This window comes from Ricinus communis, chromosome 7, assembly GCF_019578655.1.
Source record: "Ricinus communis isolate WT05 ecotype wild-type chromosome 7, ASM1957865v1, whole genome shotgun sequence".
Taxonomy (NCBI): domain Eukaryota; kingdom Viridiplantae; phylum Streptophyta; class Magnoliopsida; order Malpighiales; family Euphorbiaceae; genus Ricinus; species Ricinus communis.
This window is the reverse complement of record NC_063262.1, coordinates 11394673-11417090: the sequence shown is the minus strand read 5'-3', so window position 1 is coordinate 11417090 and position 22418 is coordinate 11394673. Positions and strand designations below refer to the sequence as shown.

The following is a 22418-nucleotide window of genomic DNA, read 5'->3' as shown; positions in this document are numbered from 1 at the left end:
GCCTCAATTGAAAAAATTCAGTTATAAATATATTTCATAAAAGAAATCTTACTGAAGATATGATATGTACTTAATACTTATCACTAGATTAAATCTATGATTACTGATATATATATATATATATATATATATATATATTTTAAATTATTTTACGTTATTTCTCAGGTGACTTAAATTCTTTTCTTCAATTGTCATGTATCCATTAAGTTAACTGAATTGATAATTTAATTATTATTTTTTAGTACATGTTGCATCATGTATCCCTTTTCAGCAAAACTCTGACTCACTCTTTTTCTCTCTCTTGTATGACTTGAGAACTTGACAAAGTTGCAGAAATCATCTTTTAGAGGTTTTCTTTCATCACTAAACCAAACCCTTTCATGTTATGTAATTCTTACAGGGATAGCTTAATCAGTTCAAGATCCTTATAGAATTATATATCCTCTCTTTCTCAGTCTCTTATTTTATTCTTTTTTTTTTTATTTAAGGGAATAAATCTCACAACAACAACAAAAAAAAAAAAAAAAAGAAGAAGAAACCTAATCTTTTATCATGGATATCAACCCTACAAAGTTCACAAACCAAACTTTGAATCTTGAAATAATGTCCATGGAAAACCAAATCTTCCATGACCAAATTCCTTACATCAACCCATATTGCCCTGCTGGCTACTTTTTCCAAACACATCAAACCCCACCATCTTCTATTCCCATATCAATCTCGCCTTTTCTTCGTGACCACACAGGAAATCGTCACACAGAAGTAGAAGAAGAAGAAGCAGCAGCAGAAGAAGAAGAAGAAGAGGAGGAGGAGCTAGGAGCCATGAAAGAAATGATGTTCAAAATAGCCGCAATGCAGCCAGTAAACATAGATCCAGCCACAATTTACAAGCCAAAAAGGCGAAACGTGAGAATCAGCGACGATCCACAGAGCGTAGCCGCGCGCCATAGGAGAGAAAGAATAAGTGAAAAGATAAGAATCCTTCAAAGACTTGTACCTGGTGGTACGAAAATGGACACCGCCTCCATGCTAGACGAAGCTATTCGTTACGTCAAGTTCTTGAAGAAGCAGATTAGGTTACTTCAATCCAATACTAACAGTAACAGCAATAATAACAATAATCAAGACCCACCATGCATTGGAGATTGGCAGCCTCTTGGTTCAAACTCTTCTCTCGAGCCCCAAGCAGCAGTTGCAGACCATGGATTCACCTTTCGCAGTAATTGAAGTAAAAAAAAAGAGATAAAACAAACTCTGCAGCTGTGTGCTTCAATCGATCAATCAATCATCAGGTAATTAATCAGTGATTAGTGGCTAAAAAGGGTAGTAACTATTATTAAATATGAATTAATTATTGTCTTTGAAATCAATATCAGAAGGAAATCCGTATGTATGTGAGGGGAAAAGGTTGTTAGGATATGGTTGACTAAAGGGTATATAAAATTGTCTGTGGAATAATCATAACGGTTACGTGCAATCATATATATGTGCATATTTTTATATAATAAAGCCCATGGAGTTTGAGGGTTGGCCGGAAAGTTTGTTTGGCCGACTCTCCTCCGGGAATAATACAGTGACGTGAGAAAGCTTTTTCCTTTTTCTTTTTTTCTTTTTTTTTTTAAATATTATTTCACGCGCGTATAAACTTACATGCGTTTGAACAGATGTGTGGTTGCACCTATTTATAGATGGGTATGTCCAAACAAATTTGGTATATTTTTCTTTTCTATACATATCTAAAAATTTAGGGTTTGTTAGAGTAATTGATTATAATATAATTATTTTTCTTTTAATGCGTGTTATTTAATAATCACAAATAATTTTTAATTATATATTTTAATTCGTCATATAATATATATGTATAAATAAAATTCCAAGTATGTTTTTTTCTTAGTATATTTACATATAATCTTTAATCCTAAATTATAGTTAGTATTAGGGCTTGTTTATTATATTAGTCATTTTCTTTTAATCAAATTTTATATCAAAGTTAGTCATATTAAGTGGTTAACATATATATCAAGGGTGGTGATTCGATAGGTGCATATATATCTCAATGGCATATTAGAATGATTCATCTAATCTATAATCTATATGCAGTATATATAGAAGTACATATGAGGTGGGGGGGGGGGGGGGGGGGGGGGTGGGGGTGGTGTTGTGTGTGGATAAAGTTACTAGAAAACTTGTGTTAGATTATCATTAAATATTTCTATAAAATGGATTATTTTGATAATTTATAGCTTATTTTTTAATTTAATTTATTATTTAATTAAAATATAAATCATGATATTCTATCTTTTAAAATAAGAAATTATTTAATTAGAACATAAATCATTTTCTAAACTCATAATAAACCACCAATAATTAAGTTAAATACAATATATTACTTTTTATCAAAAAATATTTTACTTTATCGGATAAGGAATAGTGTTTTAAGTAGGAAAATAGTAATAATAATAAAAAGGTAAATTTAAAATAAATTAATAATGAGAAAAACATTATTTTAGTATAGTGTAAACTATATTTTCATTTTCTTTGAGAATATTTACAAAGTTTGTATATATAATTAGGTTAACAAAAAATAAAAACATACCATAAAATTAGGTTAGGAAAAATGAAAATAACATATGCAAAAGTATAAATTGGAAGGGATTAAAAAACTTGCTAAGAAACCTATATTAGATTATAAGATGAAATTATTTTCTTAACTTATTAGTTAGTAAATGTTAAAATTATAATATTAATATATGCTATTTTATAGAATAAGTAATCATTGTTTAATAAAAATTAAGTTAAAGAAAAAATGCTCTTTAATAATTTATTATTTTAAGGTAAATGTATAACAATTAAACTACCGATATTTAATTTTATTTACATTATGTTTTCTAGGATAAAGAGTGATTCTAATTAGAAATTTACTCATTTGCTCAAAAGAAATATAATAAATCAATAACGACAAAAAATTATTCTAATTATGTACAATATATTTTTCATTATATTGATAGATAATATAATTAATTAGGTTAATAAAAATATGAAAATAGTACATATATATATATATTGGCTCATTCATGTAAGACATATTGATTTACTTTTTAATTTTTTAAAGGCAGTAATAATATAATGACCATGGTATATGATGATGCTTATATATGTTTCTCTGTTGCTATTTTGATATTTTATTTAATACTAATTTTATAATTATGATAATTATATTAATTAAGTTCACTGGCTGTTAGTTTAAAACTTGTTTTTTCCTCCTTGTTATTCTCCTCATCTTGTGTAAGAGTTGTATGGTTTCTTCTCGCGATTGGGAAGATGGTGCTTAAGAAATGCTTTAAGAATGCTATACAATATTGAGAGTGCTTGTTAGATGAATATTGGTAATATTAGGAGGTATAAATAGGCTTTAAATACCCAATGGCTAACTTTTTTATTGTAAAAATTATCAGTTGCAATCTCGAAATAGGAGTAATTACTGCAATTTCTAAAAGATATTTCTAACGGTTGTGAAATTTTTTAAAGCCTGATTTTGAAAGATTTTCTAACAGTCAGAAGATTTTAAAAATCACACTTGTGATGATGATTTTGTGCTTGTAAAATTAAAAATTGAGAGAGTAAAAATTCAATAGATTTCATAATCAATGATTTGTGATTGCACTCATAATTTATAGGTCAGGTTAAATTTTTTAGAATCATGCATAAGAAGTGGGGTAAGCATTTTGGCACGTACATATATGGTCAAATTTAGTGTAAATGATTAATTGATGCTCATGAAATGATAAAATTCACAAGTATTCTTAATCAATCATTATATTGGAAAGCATACATATATTCAATCATTAACAAACAGAATCAATTAAACAACATTAATGAGGAGGCAACTTTTCTTACCAATTGCATCAGTGCTAATTACCTCGCCTCAATCCATCTTAATTACATTGGTGATGCCAGTAGCATTTACCCATCTCATTCTAATTTTCGTCCCTTGAATTGCATTTAATGGATATCTACAAGAAAATCAAGCAATTCTTTGCTTTGGTACGAAGTAAATCTGAGTCTGTGAGAGTTAGCTTTAAAAGAATTCTTAATTGGAGGTGAGACTTCTTTATATAACAAAATACACTTATATATACAAACTCTATGCAATAATTACATTGCACATTAGGTTTGAAGAACCTTTTATCAATATTCTTCTTGCTTGAGTTTTGGGTCTTACCACGCCTCTAGAATTATTATGCACACAAGAGCATGTATGTGGTGAATGTGTGTGCTTGGGAGCATATACTATATATGATTCCATGATTAGTTCTTTGAGGTTTGTCTCTTGAATCTTATCACTACAAGAAACTAATAGTTTAGTCCGTTGCTATAATGAGCTAGCAATGGATTAGCGACGGACTGTATCATCGCTAATTTACTCCTCGCAAAAGAAAAAAAAAAACAACAGAGAGTTTTCGTTGTTAAAAGTAGCGACAAAATAACAACGATCAGTCTGTCGCTAACTATTGAGCAACCGTAATTGTCACTCTGTGTAACAATGGAAATAATGACATTGACTGTTATTAAATTGGCGACGGACATTCCGTTGCTAATCTTGCAACGATTGAAAGGTAGTTAGCGACAAATTATCATCATTGATCCATCGCAGTTTTATTCTTTAATTTAATTTTATATTGGATTAATAATTTTAAAGTAATAATTTATTAATATTAACTAATTAATCTGATTTGACTGACATATATACATATAAGGTAATATATAAAAATTGTGTAATAAATTAAAAAATGTACTAATGTTTGTGTACAATAAAAGAATATGCAAAGATTAGAAAAACCTAATTTATGGGTCGGTGGCTGGCTAATATTGGTCATGCTACTATTGTTGTCGGGCGTCAAAAACTCCATGAGGGTATCTTAGATGAGTTGTTAAACCTTTATACGGATACTAAAAGTCACCTCCTCCTGCTCTTGGAAGCGGACAAGTATGTCCTGATCTAACATATACCATACATGCTGCTACATAGTCTCGATGACTCATGTTTCTAGAGGTTCTGTGACATCTATCATTTGGAACCTAGCAATGGAGTTATGCTTGCCTTTATGAACCAAGAAAGGGAGGGTTGAATTGGTAAATTGAAGGAAGGATGGAAAATAAAAAGATTTATTAGAAAGATAGAGAATAAGTAGAGAAGAAAGAATACAAGAATTATAGTGGCTCGGATGTTAACAAACTCTATGTCTACTCTCTAATTCTCAATTGGGTATTCATTATACTTTTAATCTTTACAAATGGAGTTTTTACAAGCTGATTCCTAATTTAGTGTTTTTGGGCTCACACCAAACCTTATAACTTGTGTTTTATGGCTCACACACAACCTTAGCAAGAGTTTTACTTAGACTAACTCTCAAATCCAAACCCAAGTATTTTGGCTAACACTCAAATCTCACTAGAGCATTCAAGCTTTTACAACCAACCAAGATTATAGAAATTAATTGCAAGAGAAGAGAAAATTGAATGCACAATAATGTAAGCTTCTGGAGGTTGTTGCTCAACCATTAAAAGCCTTTTGAGGTAGTTTTTATACCCTAAAACCTCAAAAAATATTTACTCATATATCTCCAAAAACTCGCCAAAGTTTGCTTTAAGACAGTGCATTAAACGCATTGTTATAGTGTAAATCGTAGTCGCAATTCTTGCGTTATGGTCATGAAATATGAAATGCTCCAACAGCTATCTGACGTGGCGTATTGGCAACTTTCGAAATATATGACCGTTGGCGATTGCAGCTTTCGAAATATATGACTGTTGGCGATTGCAATTCTGAACTTTTGAAGTCTTTTCTTCACTGCCTTGAAACTTTTGGTTTTCGCGCTTGCAACTAACTTGGTATGGTCACAATTCTTTGACTTTAAGCCTTCAAGACATATTGTCCTCAAACTTCCTATTTTCACGGTTGTGCCTATCTGGGGTGCAGTCGCGATTTTGAGGCCAATTTGAAATCTTTGCTTTGATCAAACTACAACAATAAAACTTCAAAGAGACAGTAGACCAAAGCCTCAATTTATTTATTAAGATCAAAATTAGGGAAAAAGCCTTGTGACAAAACACTTGGGCTAACAACCTCTCATTTTTTAATTATGATAAATAAATTGAGTTTTAAAGATAAAAAAGAAATAATAAACTCTCTTTAAAGCTTTGCTCCCCCTCAAGAATTCCATATATGTTTCTTTTGATCATTAATTCTTTAATTTTCATAAATTATCTCTCTCCCCCTTTACCAATATCAAAAAGAGTAATAGAAAAGATAAAGGAGTAAATGAAAGAATTAGAGGAAAAAGATAATAAATAATAATTTCATTAATTGAAAAGCATGTAGAAGTACAAGTAGTGCATATAAATCTTTCATAATCTGATTCAATACATAGAAAGGGGAGTAATAGGAAAAAAAGGAAAGATAAACAACAAACATCAAACAAAATTAAAAAAAAAATGCAATGCAAATGATATGAGAGAAGAATGGCTCTAAAGATCTTGAACCATTTGATGCCTCTTCTCCATTGTCTTCCTCCTTCTCACTAGACTCATCATCTGACAACCTCCAAGAGCTTGGATGGCAAGAAGGAACTCCATGGTACTTTTGCATTTCAATAAGATCCTAATGAACACGCTTGGGGAGCCTATAAAAATTTTCAATTTTTTTTGGCTTGCTTAGCTATGAAGATCATTATTTTATCCCTTTGGGTCATACTTCCTTAAGGGACACTCGTTTCTTACTCAGCCTTTTCTTTCTCACTCCTAGTCTCTTCCACATCTTCTTCTTCTTCTTCTTCCACTTTCTCAATATTCAACCTTGCTCTTTTCTTCTCCCTTGCTTGCTCCATGGAGGAGAAAGTACTAACACCTAAAAATTACCTCTAAGGAGTCATCACCTTTCTTTTTTTATCACTTTTGAGTGCAAGAAGTATTTAATGGCGATGAAATTTGTGCTCATGGGTAAGGGGTGTTTTAAAAAGGCTAGGTTAAAGGGGGTAAGAAGTTCAAAATAGTTTGCAATCATGGATATGTATGATGAGACAAGGATGCATCGAAGATTTAGAGAGATGAACAAAGTGATCAATAAGAAAATATGTCAATTATATGGGTTTATTGTGAATCATGTAATAAAGGATGCACGGATCCTTTTAAGTAATTTTCTCATTGCCATCACATCTTCCATGAATGGTAAGTCTGATGATTCTATGGAGGGTCTAATGGAGAAGGGATTTGATGTGTTTAGCATTGGAATTCTTGTCTAATTTGGTTTCAATAAAAATATTTTACCAAAAAGTGACAAAACTTACTTGAAGATCTCCTAAAGCGGTGATTCCTTGCTCTTGAAAGTTAAAGATTGCACCAAGTTCACTTCTTGTAAGGGGGTCTTTTTTATCAAAAAGGTTGAATGAGATTCTAAAGTACCCAAGTTCTCCCCCTTGTCTTTTGCTTACTTCCAAGGAACTCAAGAACTCCAAGGTGAGTTCCTTGTAGTCACTTATACTTGGGTAGACAAACTTCTCTGTTTGGATGTTGTTAAGATGTTTGAGAACATTTTCATAGATTTCAAGCTTCCTAAAGTCACTATTGAGTAGAGTCCTTGAAGCTTCAAACTTCTTCATTGCAAGGACCTTGTACTTGTTCCCTTTCTTGATTTATACCCTTCATTCTTATTAGAATGTCAAGAGATGAGGCAAGAGTATCTTCATCTTGGACCTTGCCATTTGCTCTTGTAACCTAAGTGGTTATCTTCTTTGGAGTCATTAAAAGAGATGAGAAGAAGATCTTATGATGTAAGTTATACTTTGAGAAAATGCTTTGAAAGAGAGAATTTTTACCTTGAAAGAGTAGGAGTTTGTTAGAATGCATCAAAGAGTGAGTGGGGGTATTTATAGCCAAAATTTATTCAAAAAATGGTAAAAATTCATTAAAAATGTGTAACTCCTCGTAAATTGTTCAAAAATAATAGTAAAAGAATTTACAAAATTCATGCTCTTTGCGACTGCGAACCTTGAGAGGGACCGAGAATTTCAAAGTCCTGTCAAAACGACTAGTTTGACTAGCTTCGCAATCATGATTACTAGGATTGTGACTGCAAAAATGAGCAGAATTTCAACAGAAGCAAAGCTAATGCTTGCCTATTTTTGTGACCATGTATGTTCATTGTGATCACGATTTTCAAAAAATAGATAAAGGTTTGGAAAACATGTATTTCTTAGTCCCATGTGACAAGTAATTCTCTTTGATGTATGAATGAAGTTATAACAATAAATGCATCAACTTGATTCATGTTTCAATTTCATTCAATTGCATAGATTTATAATCATATAATCAAATAAAGCACATTCATTCAAGACAATTACCACCAAGCATACCAAGTTCTCTTTTAATAAAATTTAATCTTTCTTCACTAAGGGGTTTGGTAAAGATATCAACAAGTTGATTATTAGTGTTAATAAATTCTAATACTACATCACCATTTTTTATATGATCCCTTAAAAAGGGATGCCTAAAGTCTATGTGCTTACTCCTAGAATGTTGAATGGAGTTCTTATAAAAATTTATTGCATTTGTATTGTCATACTTAATTGGAATATGACTAAGCACTTGGTCATAAATCTTGAGTAGTTGCTTCATCCAAAAAATTTGGGCGCAACATATTCTGCTTCGGTGGTGGATAATGCAACCGAGACTTGCTTCTTACTAAACCAAGAGACTAAGCATTCTCCTGTGAAATTGCAAGTTCCATAAGTGCTCTTTCTATCTAAGAGACTATTCGCATAGTCGGCATCAGATAAGCTAACTATGTCAAAAGAAGTATACCAAAGACCTAGATGCATAGTGCCATGCAATTATTTTAGAATCCTCTTAACAGCATGCAAATAAGACTCTCTAGGACTAGATTGAAAATGTGCACACAAGCAAACATTAAACATAGTATCAGGTATAAAAGCTGTAAGGTAGAGTAGAGATCTAATCATACTACTATATTTTTTCTCATCAATTGGCTTACCCTTTTCATCTTTGTCCAATTTGTTGATATGCTCATTGGTGTCTTGGCAATCTTCTCTCCATCCCAAACTTTTTAAGAAGTTCTCTTATGTACTTGGATTAATTGATAAAGATGTCATTCTTGCATTGCTTAGAAATTTAATGCACCCATCATGTTCATCTCAAATTTTCTAGTCACACACTTAAAAAATTTCCCACACAAGGATTCATTAGTAGCATCAAATATTGTATCATCAACATAGATTTAAACAATTAAGGTGTCATGCTTATGTGTTTTCACAAAAAGTTTTATGTCAACCTTCAGGTAAATTCTATTTGCAGTCACTAAACTTTGCACTTTATAATAAAAAAAGGTGTATGACCTTTATTTTATGACTAAATGGTTACTAAACTTTATTTTTAGTAACACCAATGAGTTTTTCTAGTAAGTGTGAGAAAAATTTATATGAGCAGTCATTAAACTTTGCACTTGGTAACAAAAAGATATTAAAATTTTAATTTTAAATGATACATAGATGATACCTTTTTGTAACAAATCAAAGATTTTTGTACCTTTTTGTTACAAAGTCTGAAGTTTGGTGACTATATATATAGTTTACCCTCTAAATTTATCAGAAATATCCACTAGTATTATTAAAATTAAGGTTTAGTAATCATTTAATTATAAATCAAAGGTTTGGTATCTTTTTGTTACAAAGTGCAAAGTTTAGTGACCACCAACATAATTTACCCGTCAACCTTCCCTTTTGTAAAACCATTTTTATAATAGAAATATACTAAGTTTTTCATACCAAGCTCTGGGAGCTTGTTTTAAATCATATAAAACTTTAGATAATCTGAAAATATGGTTTGGATATTCATGCTGCTTAAAATCGGAAGATTGTTCAACATACACTTCTTCCTTTATAAAACCATTTAAAAAGCACTATTGACATCCATTTGACAAAGTTTTAACATTCTTGTGACATAAATAGGCTAGCAATTTCCTAGTAGCTTCTAATCTTGCTACGGGTGTAAAGCTTTCATCATAGTCGATGCCTTCCTCTTGGTTATAGCCTTTGGCCACCAATCAAGCCCTGTTTCTAGTGATGGAATCTTGCTCATCCAACTTATTTCTATACCCCCATTTAAAACCTATAATAAGATGATCTTTGGGTCTAGGAACAAGTTCCCAAATTTGATTTCTCTCAAATTGGTTGAGTTCCTCTTGCATAGTAATCACCAAACACTCATCACTAAGAGTCTCACTAATGGTCTTTTGCTCAATTTGAGAGACAAAGCAAGATTATTATCTAGATTTTTAAATTGAGATATAATACTTACATCTTTTGTGAGTTCACTTATGATAAGCTCCTTGGTATGCCCCTTGGGTTCCCTCCATTCTTTAGGCAACTCTTATGGTGTTTCCTCTTGAGGAGTAGAGAGGGCTCAACTTGTTAAACTTGAGTTTGAGAAGATTCTCCTACTTGATTTTCATCATCATTAATGTCAAGCTTCTCAAAATCACCTACAAAATTATCAAGAGAACCTTTCACAAGATCAAGTGTATTAGACTCATCAACAAAATATTCATTGACTCCTCAACTACTATAAAACTTTTGTTAAGCTTTACTAGAGGAGGAATAGCCTAAAAATATACCTTCATCCATTTTGGTGAGAATTTCTCAAGATTGTCCTTGGTATTTAATATATAGCATTTACATCCAAACACTCTTAGATATGAAATCTTGGGCTTTCTTTCATTCAATAGCTCATAAGAAGTTTGTTCAAAATGGGTCTTTTGAAAACTTTATTTATCAAATAACACGATATATTGACGGCTATGGCCCAAAAGTAAATGGGTAAATTATAATCATTGAGCATTGTTCTAGCCATCTCTGTAAGTGTTCTATTTATTCTTTCTACAACACCATTTAGTTGTAGTGTTCTAAGGAATGAAAAATCAAAAGAAATGCCATTTTCATCATAATAGGATTCAAAAGAAATATTTTCAAATTTCTTTTCATGATCACTTCTAACCTTGAGAATGCAAAATCATTTTTTATTTTGAACTCTTTGTGCAAAACTTTTAAATGCTTTAAAAGCATTATTCTTATGAGCTAAGAAACTAACCCATGTAAGTCTAGAGTAGTCATCAACAAGGACATATGCATAATATTTTCCTCATAGATTAGTAACTCTAGTGGGGCCAAATAAGTTCATGTGAATTAATTGAAGAAGTCTAGAGGTACTTACTACATTTTTAGCTTTGAAAGAGGCTTTCTGTTGCTTTTCCATTTAGCAAGGTCCACATGTCTTGTCCTTTATGAACTTCACCTTGGGCAATTTAATCACTAGCTTATCATTCTTTAGGCTATGAAGGAGCTCCATGCTTGTATGTTCAAGCCTTTTATGACATAGCCAAGAGTCTTCACTAAAAGAAATAAGACACTAAAAAGACTCATTAGCAATTCTGTGTAAGTTAATTGTGTAGATATTGCCAAACTTTTCTCGCCTAAAGATTTCCTTGTCATTCCCTAAGGAAGTGACTTGGCAACCCTTAGAGTCAAAGATGACCTTCTTACCCTTATCACACAATTGACTTACACTCATTAGGTTATGTTTCAAACCATTAACAAGAAGTACATTATTAATAAGACGAGAGCCTTTCTTACTAATGGAGTCAATGCCTACTATATTGCCTTTGGCATTGTTTCCAAAAGTTATCTTTTGTTTATTAATCTTCTTTAATTATGAGAAGAGGTTGGTATTTCTGGTCATGTGCCTTGAGCAACTACTATTCACATGTCAATCTCCTTCTTTCAAGTTTGACTTGAAGTATATCTATAAAAATAAAATTTAGTTTCTTTTCTTTTAGGTACCCAAACTATTTTTGGTCCTTGAGGGGTTAACCATGAAGGTTTCTCCTAGTTGGAGATGTACCTTCCTGATATAACAAAAAATATTTATATGCCCATTTCTCATGCAAGAGTGACATTGGATATTTGAATTGAATTTCTTTTTATTCAAATGTCTTTTTGCTTAAGGCTTGAGTTCCCATACACCTTTGATTTTGTTATGCATATAAGGATAAGTTTTAGATGTGTGATTTATAGCACTCTTCTTGTACATGTATGCATGATTAATTTCTTTTGGCTTATCCTTTGGAGCTTGTGAAGCTTTAGCCTTTCTTTTGGGAGGTGTTGCTTTGGTGCGTGCCTTGACCCTTTTATTAACACCCTCAATTGAGGAGGTTTGTGGTGTTGAGGCCTTAATGAAATTAAGTGTAGAAGTAGATGAAATAGAGGATGATGCACCATTAAAGCCTAATCTATGCTTGATTAAATGAGGTCTTTGAGACACAATTAAAGTGTCTAAGGCTTCTTTTCCTTTATGAAATTTTGAGATAGAGTCTTTCAACTCCTCAACCTCCACCTTTAAGGAATCATTCTCTTTTGAAAGAGATTTTAAGAAGGTTGTTTGAAATAAGAGCTCATTTAAAGATTTCTTTAGGACATCATTTGAAGAGATTAACAAGGAAATTTGTTTTTGAAGATCATTTAAAACTTACTCAAATCTGGAGTATTTTTTCTTATAAACTTTCATTTTTAAACAATATTTTTTACATTTTAAAATTTATAAGTTCAAGCAATTCATCATCATCCATGCAATGCAAATTACTATCATAATCAAGATCATCACAAAAATGAGATATGAAACATACCTCATTTGGTTCATCCTCTTATGCTATAAAGCATAAATTGGCCATCTCTATTTTTGCTCTTGAAGCAATCGGCTTTGATATGCCTTTACATTCATAGCAAGTGAGATCATTCTTCTTCTCCTTACTTTTCTTGAAGTTTGAGTTGGTGTTGGAGTTAGAGAATGACTTCTTAAAGTGTCTCTTTTCTTTTCTTTTTTTCTATTTTTCATTGTCTTCTTGACCCTCTTAGAGAGCATTACTACATCTACATCCTCATCTTCACTAGATTCGGATCCACTAAAGTTTTCACTCTCTTATTGTTTAGTGGAGCTCTTGAGAGCCAAGGGTTTCCTTCTTAACTCTTTTTCTTTTTCTTGCTCTTCTTTCTTTCTAAGAGCCATCTCATGGGTGAATAGCTACCCAATGAGCTCATTTGTAGATACCTTCCCCAAGTCCTCATTGGCTTCCTCTTTACTTGCCACTCTTGAACTATAGTCCTTACTAGTAGTGCCTTGAGAATCTTATTGTTGATAACAACCATAAGATAATGCTTACCCAATTTTTAAAGATTGTTGATGATGGTGAGAAGCCCGTTGGTCATATCGGTGATACTTTCATTTGGCTTCATCTTTTAAGAGTTCATATTCCGTCATAAGGAGTTGGATCTTATTGGATTTGACTTGTTTTTATTCTCATGGTAGTTCTCCAACATCTTCCATATCTTGTAAACGGTTGGAAGGTGTTGAACTCTCTCACATTCTTCTCTAGAGAGTGAACTAAGGAGGATGATCATTGCTCTTTTATTCTTGCCATTGGCTTTCCTATGAGCATCTACCCACTCATTTCTATAAAGTAGAATATCTACACCATCTTCTTATTTGTTGGGAGTCTTCATTCCTTTCTTATATAATTCTAAAAATTCATTGTATCACTATCCAAGTATATCTCTATCTTATACATCCAATGGGCATAATTGGACCTATTAAAATATGGTTTACGATAGTGGATACCTTCATTAGCCATCTTAAATCTTTAGCTCACACTATTTAAGTTGACTTGTGAGAATCACGCTCTGATACCACTTGTTTGCCTTTATGAACCAAGAAGGAGGGTTGAATTGGTGAGTTGTAGGAAGGATGACAAATAAAAAAATTTGTTAGAAAGATAAAGAATATTTATAGAAGAAATAACACAAGAATTATAGTGGTTTTGGTGTTAATAAACCCTACGTCAACTCCCCAATTCTCAATTGGGTATTTACTATACTTTCAATCTTTATAAATGGAGTTTTGCCAAGCTCACTCCTAATTTAGTATTTTTAAGCTTGCACCAAACCATAAAACTCGTGTTTTATGTTTCAAACACAACCTTTATAAGAGTTTTACCTAGACAAAATCTTAAATCCACAACTAAGTGTTTTGGCTAATACTCAAACCTCACTAGAGCATTCAAGCTCTTACAATAACCAAGATTATAGAAATTAATTGCAAGAAGAGAGAAAATGGAATGCATAATAATGTAAGCTTTTACAGGTTGATCAATCATTAAAATCCTTTTGAGGTGGTTTTTATACCGTAAAAACTTTACAGAGTCATTACTCATATATTCCCAAAAACTCACCAAAGCTTGCTTTTAGAGAGTGCATTAAATGCACTATCAGACTGCAAATCACAATCGCAAAATATAGAATTCCTCTAACAGCTATCCGACGTGGCAACAACACATTAGCAGCTATAGAAATGATCGTCGACGATTTCTAACGGTCACTACAACCTATAAAGTTTGCAGGTTGCACCTGCTTATGGTGTGGTCGTAATTCTAGAATTTCCAAGCCTTTTCTTCATTGCCTTGAAACATCTGGTTTATGCAGTCGTGACTGACTTGGTGCGGTTGTGATTCTTAACTTTAAGCCTTCAAGATATTATGTCCTCGAATTTTTCATTTTCGCGGTTGCACCTATCTAGGATGTAGTCACAATTCTGAGGCCAATTTAAAATCTTTGATTTAATCAAACTACAATAATAAAACTTTAAAGAGACATTAGACCAAAGCCTCAATTCTTTGTTAAGATCAAAATTAGGGATAAAAGCCTTATGACAAAGCACTTAGGCTAATAAGCTGCATGATGATCCATGGATAAAGAAAGAGGGTGGCGTAGCACCCATGCCATAGACCCGATGCTTATTCTTACCGCTTTCTGCCTGTAGGATTAACTTCGTAGTGTCCAGCTATGGTGGTTCTATGGATCCCTCAGTTGGCTGAAAAGCGGTCTCTACAAGCTGATGATGCCAATCTTGAAAATAACAAATTTAAATATTAGAAATAATATAGTTTTGGAAAGAAAATATACATATATAAATTGGAATTCTCCTTTTAGTCTTACAGCAACATCTTGACCGACATACTGACGGCTGCCATTTTATTGTGTTGAGCATTAGAAAAATATTGTGAGGATTGTTAATTAAAATAATAAAGTGTCGGATTGTCTGCTAATTTGTAATTTGTAATGTGTGGCGGAGTCAGGAAAAATAATAAAGTCTTGGTGGCCAGACTCTCGTTAAATAAGTTGTTGAAATATTTGAAGTATTTTCAGGCAGGTCTTGGACCCGTTAAACGGGAGGGTAAACGTCCATGTTTAGGGGAGCTTCTGCCAAATTTTTGGTAGAATTTACCCAGGTCGAATTTCTTAGACAGTTATTTCTAGGAGTCTAGGCCTAGGGTTATTTATCAAATGTCTCACTTATTCTGATTGAATTATTCACGTGATTAGATAAATCCGTCAGTTTGGCTCGCTCCACCAAAGACATCGGGGCAGGGCTAGGAGGTTGCCAGAATTTGTTTGTATGTGTCATGCTAAAGTCTTACACGGTAATTCTGATGAATTGAATTAAGATTTTAATTATTTATTTAATTTATATGTATCGTTTTCTACATTATGGCTTTTGTGATTGCACTTTGACTCAAGATGAGATGGCGGTAGAACATGGCACCTGAGAGGTTGCATCAGGACCGCGTGTGCATCGGTATGAATTTGAGTCAGGTAATAGAAGAATGGTTTAGGACTTGCCCTGGTCGAGTTTAACTCTCTGGGCTGGGTAGAGTGAGTTGCCGGAGTAAAGGTCCCTGATCGAGCATTGCTCTTTGGGCGCCGGCTTTATTGGAAATTTAAGTGGCCAGACTGGATTTAAGGACCCTAGTCGAGCTTTGCTCTCTGAGCGCCAGTTCTGTTGGAATGAGAGAGTCGAAAGAATAAGACTGATTAGTCATAGGGATTAGGATTCTACTGAGATACTCTGTCCCGTAGTATGTGAAATTTATTTTATAGAAGTATGGTATGACACATATTTTTGCATGATTTAATATTTTATTTTAATTAAACAAATGTGTTATTAAAGTGTTTGTGTTCGTTTTTGGGATATATGATTTTAACTCACTCTCGAGACTGGCAGTCTCAATTTAACTGTTTTCCAGATGTTGTTAGCTTTTCTATAGTTCTTTTCCCTAGCAGCCCGAGTCCTTCATCTTTAGGTTAAATATAGCTAATTTTAGTAGTATATTGACTTTTAAAATTTTTAGAATCTCCGTAGTAGAAATTTCAGATTTAACATTTTATAATTTTATGTAAACTCAGGTCTTGCCTATTTATGCTGGCAGACCAAAAATTTAAATTATAGTATTTGAAGGCTAAAGGTTTGTGAAATAGTGCTAATGGTTTGAATATAGTTGCAATTTGATTGAGTTAGTGGATGGTTAGGCTTATTACGGGATTTGGTGGCCTTAAGCCTACCCATTCCTAGTGCCTGTCACGGGCCCACAAATTGAGTCATGACAATAATCACAATTTGAATTTCAAACTACTTATTATCCTCGACTTATCACAATTCACAAAATATTAATATCCAATTCAACTTAATAAAAGATTATTTAATTAAAATTTCTAATAAGATTACTACACTACTTAAAAATACTAACCATTTAAATTGTACCTAAGTAAATTCAATTAATCAATATAAATTAGCTACGAAGCTTATTTTAGTCAAGTTAAATATTTAATTGTCTACTAAAATCATTAATTATCAATAACTAACTTAAAACAATCAATCATATAAATCAATTATCTACTAACGAATCCAATTAATCAATCATATATACTCTAAGCTAATTTTCCAATTATTAACTAATTTATTATGATTATGATTATAATTTACTAACTATTCACTAATCACATTTAAAAAAAGAAAATCATTTTCTTTCTCAAAATATTAAATTAACAATTACTTACATTAAATCAATTTAATTTAATTTGAACGACTGATTAACCCACTATTTTGAAAAGCATATCTTGGTATTTTGAATTAACATAATAAATTTATATAACATTTTGTGTCAATTATTAATTTACTATTTTCATATAATAAGCTATCAAACTATAATATCACTAATACAATTGTCATTCAAAAACCAATTTTTATGCTTCAATTAATTTATTATCTATTTTTTAAAATTTTTTTATACTTCCATATTAATATGACATGCAAATAAAATCTATAAAATTATCACCTCATAATTTTCAACTCCCTTATATCTTAACATATTCATCTATCAATTATATATATATATAAAGAACATTGATTAACTTAATATAAGCCACTTGAATTGACCCCCTTTTCTTCCAATCTAATTCAAGGTAACTTATTTAATCCCAACACCAAAAAAAGTCCTTTTAAGAAAAGAAAAAAAGTTCAATTATTCTTCGTTTATAATCCATTCAATTTAGAACAATAACCTTTATAAAAATCACACTATCATTATTACTATATTATTATTATTATTATTACTATTGCTATTACTATTATTATTATTATTTGTTCCTTAGGTACAGATGATACATGATGAGAAGCTGAAAGTTGAGAAGGAAGGCTTCTATAATGAGTTGTCTTTTCTGCTTAACAGTTTTGAGGAGGCTATTAAGGAGGCTATGTAAGCTAAACTTTGGGATGTTAATCTTAGATTCCTTCATGAGCTAGACATCAAGGAGATCAACAATAAGGCTCGAGAAAAGGTAGCTGATGATAAGGCTTTCCAAGCGGCTGAGGGAGATGAGAAAACTCAAGTTGGTGGTGTCGGTGACCTTAACTTAGATGATAATAGCAATGTAATTCCTCTTTCAAGAGATGACCTTCAAGTAAAGGGCATCCTTAATGATGCTCGGGACATTATTCTCAATAACTCTCAAACTTAAAGACTTGTGTTATTGTTCTATCTTTAATAAAATTCTCTTCTTTTGGTTTCATTAGTCTTCTTCTCTACATATAACTTGTTAGCATATATTTGAATTGACTAAGTGTTATATCTCAGTTGTTTTCTTTTATCGGTTTTATTTGTTTAGGGTGAGCTTCTAGACTTAACAAAATTTTCTTTATTTATAGCATTGTCTAAAGCTTCAATATGTATGAAATTAACATTTAAAACATGCCTTAATGCTCAATTTTGAGTTAAAAATATGCATATATTGGTTATGATTAGATTTAAACATGCTATAGAATGAGTCCGGGTGCTTAGGTCGGTAAATTTGAGATAAACACTTAAACATGCCTTAATGCTCTAGAATTAGATCGGAGTGTTTAGATCGAAAAATTAAAGATCAACAATTAAATATGCCTTAATGCTCTAGAATGAGCTCGGTGTGCCTAGATTGGCAAATAAGAACAACATTAACAATATCCCTTATAAAAGATACTTTATTGATAGTATTAAGGGAAAAAACACTTTATTCTAGAGATCCCCTAAGTAGATTTTTGAGAAAATCTACAGGTAGTACTTTTTAAGTACTTGTACATTCCATGAGCGAGGAAGTTCTCTTCCTACCATATCTATTATTCTATATGCACCTCATTTCAACACTTTAATGACCTTATATGGTCCTTGCTAGTTAGGTTGTACTTTTCCAACCCCAACTCCTCCTTTGCGTATGTCAGCTCTTTCCATCACAAGGTCACCTTCAGTGAATGATTTTGGTCATGATACTCTGTCATCCTATGCTTGTATGTTTTGTTTCATATGTTGGTTTCTGCCCTTCTTTCTTCTAGCAGGTCCAGCATAGCCTCATGTAAGCTTTATTTTTTTGCTCATCAAAGCATTGTACTTTTAAGGTCGGCATTCCTATTTTTACAAGGATTATTGCTTTTACTTTATATATAAGCTTGAAAGATGTTTCTCTTGTTTCTATTCTTGATGTTGTTTTGTACGACCAAAGAATACCTTAGAGCTCTTCAACCCATCTGATTTTCTTTCTCACAGATGGCTCCAATTGATAACTGGTCCACGATAATAATATGAGAATTCTCAATCTATGAAGATTGTTCTTTCTGGTCGTGTATAAGTATCCTTGTTCATATCAGTTTATTTAAGTAGAGTCTGACCATGACTGGTATTCTCTAGACTTGTATTCCTTTTAAGAGTTGGACTCGATCAACCCTGTCTTTCTCGGCTATCCTTGCTTGGTTTTCATTTTCTATTAATTAAATGGAATTAGTAAAACTATAAAATAATAAATCCTCCAATCTTACAGCACTAATTATAAATTCCCTTTCAGTCAATTTATTTGTCCCCCTCTTCACACTTTTATATATATTACGATTAAAATGATAATTAATTTTTTTCTCATCTTATACTACATATTGTCAATTATACTATTTATCTAATTGTTATTATATATATATATATATATATATATATATATATATATATATATATCTTTATATGCAATTTAGTGGTAATTTAAATTTAGTGTGTATATATATAATATTTATAAAATTGAAAATATTTATTATCAAAGTAGCCGCATAATAAGCGGACATAAGATTAGTTATTATTTAATTAGCAAAGCAATTTATTAATTAATATTAATTATAAAATGAAGAATATAATTTCTTATTATTTTTAGTTTTCAAGAGCCAAATAAGAAAAAAAAAAACTATTTTTAAGAAATAATAATAATAATAATAATAATAATAATAATAATAATAATAATAATAATGACAATAATAATAATAATAAATAATTACATAAATGATATCTCAATTTTTTAACTTTTCAATTTATGCTATTTTGATGTTTGAATAATTCTTTTCTTTATTCAATTGAATGTCAGAATTTTAAAAATATAATACATTCAAGTGCTTTCAGATGTTTTAGATTCATCGGAGCACTAACTAAATAAAACTCAGACCTATCTTTGTTGAATAAGCTAGTTATACATTATATATTCAAAATATTGGATTCATTTAGGACTTCTTAAATGGTAGTGTAGTTAATTTGTGACTCGGTACAACCAGTAACTGGAATATATAATTTTTCGATATGGTAGACATAGTCAAGGTGTTGTATACAGTGGGATAATTATACCAGTGGTCAACTAACTATGTACTTAGTTTCAATTTGGTCACTTAATTTTAATTTGTTTCATGAAAGTCATTTAACTTCAATTTAGGTTGCATAATAGTTACTTAATTTTAATTTATTTCATGAAAGTACTTAACTTTAATATGGGTTACATAATGGTCATTTTAATTTGGACTTCAATTAGTTTGATGTTCCCATCAACATTAAATTCAGGATATCTCTCTCAATACTTATATCAATAGACTTCTCAAAAAGTGAATCACCCCCATCTAGTATATCATAACCACTGTTAACTAGTTCCTCATAATCTGGATCAGCTTCACTTTCATCCTCCTCAAATTAATTTATAACAAAAGTAACCTATGTAAGTTTAAAGCATGCATTTATTAGGTTATAGGCAAAAAGCATAATTGGGCCACTCAACATGTCATCGTTCTATATCTATGCCCCTCATATTCAAAATGATGGAATGAAATCCTCTGACTATGTTATCTGGTGTCACGAGCCTCCTTGTTAAATAGATCTAATAAAAAGTTATTCTTTCAGTTGACGTCATTAAGTTTGTTATTAAAAAAATCAATTTTGTAGTTATTTATAATAAAAAAGAAGAAAGGGGGAAGAAACATTTAAATAAAATAGATTTTTGGAGGGTTAGAGTTACTTACATTGGATTGAAAAAAGGTTTTTAACATTGGAACTCTCCCTACAACAACAAAGCAAAACAAAAGAACCTCCAAAATCTCTTCCTTTTCTCTTAATTAAGAATCAAATACACATCATATATAGCAAAAGAAACCATTAAAAAGAAATAGAGAACAATGCAGATGAATATGTTAGTTTAATTTTTCCACAATAATTTTTTTTAATTACTTTTATTTTAAGTCTTTTGGTCTTTGGATATTATAATTGAAGGTGTTGTTATTAATGGGTTTGTTTGTTGTCGTTTGTTTGTTTAACTGATTATTTGAAAAGAAGAAAAAGAAGACAAAGAAAAAGAAGAAGAAGAAAGAAAAGAATAGAAAATGAAGTAGATAACAGCAAAAGGTAGGGTCCAATTCCACCATTTCAAACATCATGGGCTTAATTACAAAGTTTAGGGGGCCAATTATGCTATTTACTATACTATTTTTATTATTTTATTATTAAACCAATGTTTCGATGCGATTTTATCAATGTTATAAAACATGTGTAAATATTTGTTAATTTAAAGGTTTGGTGATACCAAATTGTACAGTAAAAGAGCCAATCTAATTTCATCGTTTTAAACATAAGGGGTTTAATTACAAAAAATATTAAAGTTCAAAGGTCCGATTATGGTTTTTGGCTAGGTTATAACCTCATTAAGAAACCTTAAACTTAATCCCTAATATGACATTCTTTAAATTATAAAAATAAAAGGTATTCGACTTACAGTAGGTAGGTGCACCTTCACTGGTAGCATATGACGCCAATCCATTAATACTCTAATCAATGACCAACTGCAATGTTGCTCGATTATGTTTCTCATAATGCACCACCGAGATTTTTCAAGGTTGTTGTCTCTTGGAACCAAGAAGAAAGCCTGAATTGGTGACTTTAAATTGTGAAAGTAAATCGAGGTATGAAAACATAAGAACTTTATAGAAGGATATAGGAATTTGAAAGAGAGTTAGGGTTAGAGAGATTGACACAAAGGTTTATATGGTTCGAAAATAATCTTCCCTACATTCAATCTTCAAGATCACACTTAAGTATTTTACTATAATCTTTAAGACTACAACTTTTGGATTTTTACAAGTTCACCTAACTTAGTATTTTTCAAGGCTAATCCCTCACTGAGTCCCTTAACCCTTGAGTACTAATGGTTACTCAACAACCAATTCACTGTATTTTTAATATATAGGCTCACACAACAACTCTTTTGAGTTTAGTTGAATAAAGAGATTCAACTTAATACACTATACAATGAAAAAAATCAAGTGGAGAAAGTTGAGAAATAAATTTGCAAGAGTTTGGATATAATAAATTCACACTCAATGCTTGAGTCTTTATGAGGGATATTTATCCATATACCAACCTCTTAGAGGCACTACAATGGTCCCAAAACTCATTTAATGCAAATTGAATAACATGGTAAAAAGGTGCCTGCAATCATTAAAAGTGCCCTCACACTTTCTAAAAAGAGTCCTTGAGGCTCCAACGGCTCTAGACATGTGGCTCTGACTTGGTGGCTAAAGATGCAATGGTCATTAACATCGCATTAAATGCGAAAATTGCCCTCGCGCTTCTCATGTTGTTGACTCAT

General features: G+C 31.4%; 1 protein-coding gene across 1 annotated transcript; it reads left to right on the top strand.

The window, feature by feature from the left end:
- The first annotated feature begins 372 nt into the window (after positions 1-372).
- Positions 373-1597, top strand: LOC8259145 (transcription factor HEC3). The gene has a single exon (XM_002517208.3). It carries the CDS (start codon positions 553-555, stop codon positions 1225-1227), a length of 675 nt encoding a protein of 224 aa, XP_002517254.2. The 5' UTR covers positions 373-552; the 3' UTR covers positions 1228-1597.
- The last annotated feature ends 20821 nt before the right edge of the window (positions 1598-22418 follow it).

Coding starts and splice junctions, on each gene's coding strand:
- LOC8259145 (XM_002517208.3), top strand. CDS start 553: ATGGATATCAACCCTACAAAGTTCACAAACCAAACTTTGAATCTTGAA.